The sequence below is a fragment of the Quercus lobata genome, chromosome 1, assembly GCF_001633185.2.
Source record: "Quercus lobata isolate SW786 chromosome 1, ValleyOak3.0 Primary Assembly, whole genome shotgun sequence".
Taxonomy (NCBI): Eukaryota; Viridiplantae; Streptophyta; class Magnoliopsida; order Fagales; family Fagaceae; genus Quercus; species Quercus lobata.
This window is the reverse complement of record NC_044904.1, coordinates 39258560-39264968: the sequence shown is the minus strand read 5'-3', so window position 1 is coordinate 39264968 and position 6409 is coordinate 39258560. Positions and strand designations below refer to the sequence as shown.

Sequence of the window (6409 nt, the reverse complement as noted above, 5' to 3'; positions counted from 1 at the left end):
AGATTACTAAATTTTTTTAATCACAAAAAAACTAAGAGGTGTGATGATAATTATGTATTTGTTAGTGAAGTAATTTTTTCATCACACACCTAGGTTTTTTTGTGATTGAAAATTTTAGTAATCCTAATTTATAATGGATGCAAATGATAAACTTTTATTCCAAAAAATAGAAGAGCCTCTAGCTTAGAGGCTAGTATATATGATAAAGAGGGAGAAAAAACTGATTAGGAATATATATATATATATATATATATCTTAATCACGATCGCTATGGTCAAAGGCCCGTAATTACCTGTCATGAGGTTCTTGATTTTTTGGATGAATTCAGGGCCCGTTTAGTAATGTTGTTTTAGTAACTTTGTTTATATTTTTTAGAAATACATGTAGGTGAAAAAGTGTATAAAAATACATATATATATATATATATATCTCTCTCTCTCTCTCTCTCTCTCTCTCTCTCTTTCTCTCTCTCTCTTAATAACGATCGCTATGGTCAAATGCTCGTAATTACCTGTCATGAGGTTCTTGATTTTTTGGATGAATTCAGGGCCCGTTTAATAATGTTGTTTTAGTAACTTTGTTTATATTTTTTAGAAATACATGTAGATGAAAAAATGTATAAAAATACATATAATATTGTTTAAACACTAAAAATCGTAATTTAAACAACAATAACAAACAGCCTCATCTTTCATGTCAATGAATGTAGCATTTTGTACTTTTAAGGTTAGTTGGTGAATTTTAAGTTTTTACCTGAGATGAGAACAATTTCAATCCATTGTGAGTTGTAGTGCACATCCACACAAGTCATTTCAGTGTTTGCCTTCTCCAATAGGTATTAGGATTTAGAAGAGAAACACCTGACTGACATGCCACACCTGCAATTCTAAAATCTAGTCAGCAATTCCCACACGGATAGCGAAAACTTGTAACCAAACAACATTTTCGCTTTTGCCCAAATCAAAATCCCTAAAATCTCCGTCGAATTTTCCTTCGTCACCGTGAACCTCCTCCTCCTCCTCGAAGTTCCAGCAACAGCATCTCTATCTGAAACTACAGCACTCTGATCCGTAAAAGTCTCGTCCAAATACCATTCTCTCTCTATCTCTCTCTCTCGCCGGAGAAGCTTCTCCTCCTGTGGAAATCTCTTTCTTGCCTTGCCGGTGAGTCCTCTCTCTCTCTCTCTCTGATCTTGTTGTCTTTTAGTTGGTACGGAAGATAACAATAAGTAAGTAGAGTGATGAAAGAGGCGTTCTTGGCTTTGCTTGGCTCTGTATTTGATACTAACTAGTACAGATTTATCATTTGGGGCTTTAGGGTTTCGAATGGCCCGTAGAGTGATGAAGAAAGAGACAGAGTGAAGAGTAGAAGGGATTTGTGGCAAAGGCTTTTACCTAATGATTTGGATTTGGTGACTTTGCTTTTCTCTGTTTATATCTCTGAGTGCTATGTGCAATTTTGATATTAGTCTTTCTTTCTGCTTATTATATCTTGTATGCATCATCCTTGCACTTGGGCGTACTAAATAAAATCTTAGTATTACATTTAGCAAAACAGTAGAATCTTATTACTTATCTTTCTAACCTTCAATATCTGTTGCTTGTGTCAAATAATTGATTGCATTGTTAATTTTGTCTTCTACTTGCTGCAATATAGTGAACTGTTTCTGGCTTTAACTGAAGTTCTTCGTGGGCATCATATTGGAACTAGCAGCTCTGCTTTTAAGAATCATGTCATTGCCTAATGAGGACAATATCGCTTCTCAGGTATCCCTTTCTGTTCGCAAGAACACATTTTCTTTTGTGGCTGGCTTAGCTGTTGAACAATGGTAGATGATAAGATTAAAACCTCCAGTATTTTAGTTTCACATCTGATTGATTTTTCTTGCACGCTACAAGATTGAAGTCCTTACTTTTCTTGGTTTTAGACCTGTCTGAGACTGAAATCTGGGTAGACAAAGAGGGAAGAGTTATGTCGACCTTGTATGTAGAGCACACAGCAAGAAAGGCGTGTTGACGGGTGGTAATGGAAAGAGTTATTTTATCCTTTTTTTTAAAAAAAATGGTTACACACGCCCCCCGTGGATTTGTACCCACGAGCCACCATCTACCCTTGACTTATCTTTCTTTTCTCCCTTTTTGTTGTGATTTTTTGGTTCTTCTCAGAGTACCAAGACATATCATACATGTGTCTTTGTATCAATATAACTTGTATTTTATTGGTTTGATTGCACGACAAGTATGACCCTAGATATTGCAGAAGGGTTTCATACAATGACCTAAAGTCAAGATAGTCAGACTTTTGTTTGGCTTCTCATTACCATAAGATTTAATAACTTGTGTGTGTGGAAATTTTCCTACATGAAATCTTTTATATTTCCTCACTTTTGTTGGGTTTTGCTTGCAGCTTTCATCTCACTTTTTCGGAGATCTCCTTGATTCCATTATTGTTGATGTGGCATCTGAATGTCATCGAATAGCAAGGTTGGGTCTTGATCGTAATATGGAAGATGAAGAAGAAGAACTGAGGTTGTCAGCACAAGCCCGGGTAAGGGTAGCTGATCCTAGTAATAGTGGTGAAGCTAATAGCAAGTATGTGGTTGACATATTTGGACAGTCTCATCCTTCTGTAGCCAGTGAAGTATTTGAGTGCATGAATTGTGGTCGATCTATCGTGGCTGGGAGATTTGCTCCTCATTTGGAGAAGTGCATGGGAAAGGTGATCCTATGTTCCCTTGATTTGATAGTTGGTATTCCATTTCTTAAATTGAGAAAATTATATTTTCTGGTGGTTTTCATAGATTATAAGGGACATCAGCTCTTGTTTTCCTTAACAGTTGTGCTTTTGTACTCCACTACAGGGTAGAAAGGCTCGACCCAAGGTGACAAGAAGTAGCACAGCTGCACAGAACCGGTATTCACGAGGCAGCCCTGTTTCCACATATTCTCCTTATTCAAATTCCACCAGCTCAAACCGGTTATCAAATGGAACATCCGGTGTTGCAGGTGAGGAGTATTCGAATGGCACATTTCAAGAGCCATGAAGCAGATGAATTGCTAAGGCTTACTTCAAGATATTGTTGAACGGCCAATACCATATACCTGGCTGAAAAATAATATTTTAATTTTTCTTTTGGTGGGAAACTGGGAATGTATGGCTGAACAATTAAGACGATTTTGTCAGTTTGTGCCCAGCGGCTTGTCATCTGAAAGTCTGGTGAGTTCATTGTTCTTTAGATGTTTGGACTCGACAGTTGTGAATGGGTTGGGGACCAATATTGTTGACACCCGGCTTGCGAATGTAGTTTGAACTTCGAATGGCATCAAGAGTCAGAAAGGCAAATGAAAATTGTTAGCCTTAGTTTTAAGGGTTTTCTTTTCAATCCCAGTTCGCATATTAACACAAAGGAAATTCAAAATTGAATTATCCCTGATAACGTAAACGTAATTGTTCCCAACCAAAATAAAATAAAAAGTAACGGACCTTTTCTGATCTAACAGACCCTGAATCACATGTATATCAGCATATTAGGTGACAGCTATATCTTTGGGAAGAGGAAGTAAGGGTTAAATATAAAAGTAGAACAGTGTGTAGATGTAAAGATGAGTGCTACGGGTTTTGGTTTCCTTTAGCATCAGTAGGTTTCCTTTTCCTTTTCCTTTAGCATCAGTACCCGGCATTGTATATGGTATAATATGCTATATTTTAGTATCAAAGCACAAAAAAGCTCATTACCCGGTCTTTCAATTGTAAAAAAATCTACAGTACCATCCTAAATTTATGATAGTATTGTAGCTCACTTGCAAAAATATAATATTCTTTTATATTACACAAGGCCAAAACATCTCATTCTCTCTCTCTCCATGACTCATTTCTCTCTCTTGTCCAAGTCTCCCTCCCTCCCTCTCTCTCTCTCTGGTTGAAGGCGGCGGGTTCGTGGGTTGCTCTCTCTGGTTGACGACGGCAGTGTGGATCGGCATGGGTTGCTTTCTCTCTTTGGTTGATGGCAGCAGTGTGGATTGGTGTGGTTGTGAGAATGGGTTTTAGGCCAATGGGTGGCGGCGGCATGGTGGGCCGTGGGTCGTGGTGTCTTTCGTGTGAGTTTGGTTAGGGGCTTTCATGTGGGTTTGTGTTGGTTTTATGGGTATGTTGGTTTATGGTTTGATTTGTGTTTATGGGTTTGATTTGATTTGTGTTTTTGAGTTTGGCAGATTGGTGTGGTGTCGTGGTGGGTTATGGCTATGGTTGTTTTGGCAGATCAATGAGTTTTAGTAGATCGGTGGTGGGTTGTTTTGGCAAATCGGTGTCGTGGCCGAGGTGCTACTACGAAAGTGATTGGAAAGTTTTGGATTTAGGTGGTGGTTATGTTGTTGATAATGGTGGTGGCAGGTTGTGTTTGAAGATGACTTTGGAAATTCAACTGATAAAAATCAATTTAGGTACTGGGTTTTGGAGATATTTCATCATTATATAAAATTTATTTGGGTTTGGGTTTGTTCGTGGTGGTGGTGGCAGTAGGTGGTTTGGATTTTGGGCTATATTATTTTATTGAGTAGATATATTATTTTAATATGTTGTATGATAAAATAAAAATTGGGATGTTGGGTGTATTATAAAATGGTATGATATAATAAGATAAAGTAGCTTTTGAAATGGTAAAATGAGATATTTTTTAGAAACCGGATGCTAATGCTTAGTGCTTGTCAGAAACTTCATGTTTATGTCGTGATTGTACTTGTGGTTTGGTTGAGGATGGCAATGGAGCAAGATGAGGGAAGGTGAGCAAATTTGTACCTGCCATGTCATCTCTATGGAATGGAAACCCACACGAGACAAAGCAAGACATGAAAGGTCATCTCTATGGAGTGGTAAACCCATACGAGACAAAGCAAGGCATGAAGAGTCAATTGGGATGAATGTCATACCTAGGTCGCTAAAGTGGTTATTGGAGTCTAAAACTTTGTAAAGGTGTAGCTTTTTTTTTTGGAAGTAGTTAGTGGGAGAGAGAGGATGGAGTTTGAATAATAGATATAGGACATCATAAAAGATGTCATTGCTTTAAATTATCATTTTAAACCCATGAAGGTATAGCAATTTTTTTTTTCTTTTTTTTCTTTTTTTTGCATAAATTGCATTAATGTCTAATATCACACATTATACTTCCATATTTCAATCAAAAAGAAAATATCACACGTTATTGTACCCTCTTATTTTTCATGTTTATACGAACAACAAATTATGCTCACCGGAGGACATTGATTTCTTATGACTTAGCAGTAGCACTCTCGGACCTCAGGCTTTAAAAAGTTTGCCAACGCCAGACACACTGAAGTTTAGAATTTGTCTGAGATTCATGGGCTATTAAATAGTGGACCCAATTACTGTGTTAGGCAGAAAGAAAAAAAAGGACCTCAGTCTTTAAAAAGTTTGCAATGCCAAACACACCGAAGTTTAATTTCCAACCATCAGTAGAAATTAGTCTGAGATTCATGGGCTTATTTTGTCTTAGGCAGGAAGGAAAAAGAGAAGAAATTCCGTTGCCGGGACTTGAACCCGGGTCTTTCGGGTGAGAGCCGAATATCCTGACCAACTAGACTACAACGGATTTGTTGCTCATTTTTAAAACCTAAAATATTTAATATTTTCACGTTTTTTTTTAACCCTTCGCTTTCACAAACAAGGTTTTGACTTGGAAGATATAAGCAAAGGTTTATGGGAGCAAACCAAAAATTGCAGGAGTGAAAGAATATTTAGAATATATGGTATTCAACTCACTTAGCATTTAGCACCCTCTTAATATAGTGTATACATTAAAAGATTTGTTATTATTAGCCTCCTTAAATTCTTCATGATCTTTTATAATGTAAGTTGATTAATTTCTGTTTTCAAATAAACTTTTCATGCTTGTTCTCTTTCAAAAATAATAATCAACAATTTGCAGATTTAAAATTAAAGATTGTTATTATAAATTCATGCTATGTCCTTATATGTGTCATGTGACTCAGATTTAAATATATATATATATATATATATATTTAAAAAGAGCTATTTAACAATAATGTCATTTTTTATTGTTTGCTAACACTTTGATGAAAATCTTATCACAATTTCTTTTTTCAAAAATCATATTATAGATATCGTGATTGGTGGGACAATGATCTTTTTTTTTTTTTTGTTTTGAGGGGAATCGATAGTAGACTTTATTGATTAAATAATCACACTATATAATTGGAAAGAGAAAATGGGGCATTCTTCAAACCAAGAAATAGCCTCCTCTTTCTCTTTAGTAACATAGCAAAAGCTAGAGCAACTCTATTACAATTCAATGACACACTAACAAAAGAAACTAAATGAAAACTTTCACAAATTAGATTAATGTCACTACAAAAAAAGGGGCTATTGCGGCGCT

General features: G+C 36.2%; 1 protein-coding gene and 1 non-coding gene across 3 annotated transcripts; one reads left to right on the top strand and one right to left on the bottom strand.

The window, feature by feature from the left end:
- Positions 1-867: 867 nt before the first annotated feature.
- On the top strand, positions 868-3382 carry LOC115989876 (SAGA-associated factor 11). 2 transcript variants are annotated; one of them, XM_031113760.1, is made up of 5 exons: positions 868-1163; positions 1318-1411; positions 1657-1766; positions 2407-2718; positions 2861-3382. In XM_031113760.1, exons 3-5 carry the CDS (start codon positions 1731-1733, stop codon positions 3041-3043), a joined length of 531 nt encoding a protein of 176 aa, XP_030969620.1. In that variant the 5' UTR covers positions 868-1163; positions 1318-1411; positions 1657-1730; the 3' UTR covers positions 3044-3382. The 2 variants fall into 2 exon arrangements, with proteins under 2 accessions (XP_030969620.1, XP_030969614.1); XM_031113754.1 differs by lacking the exon at positions 1318-1411.
- Positions 3383-5532: 2150 nt separating this feature from the next.
- Positions 5533-5605, bottom strand: TRNAE-CUC. Its single transcript has one exon. It is a non-coding gene; the product is annotated as a tRNA-Glu (tRNA).
- Between the last annotated feature and the right edge of the window lie 804 nt (positions 5606-6409).

Bases quoted from the DNA above. Each gene is read 5' to 3' on its own strand.
- LOC115989876 (XM_031113754.1), top strand. From the start codon at position 1,731: ATGTCATTGCCTAATGAGGACAATATCGCTTCTCAG. The intron at 1,767-2,406 runs GTATCCCTTTCT...TTTTGCTTGCAG, and splicing joins AGGACAATATCGCTTCTCAG to CTTTCATCTCACTTTTTCGG. The intron at 2,719-2,860 runs GTGATCCTATGT...ACTCCACTACAG, and splicing joins TGGAGAAGTGCATGGGAAAG to GGTAGAAAGGCTCGACCCAA.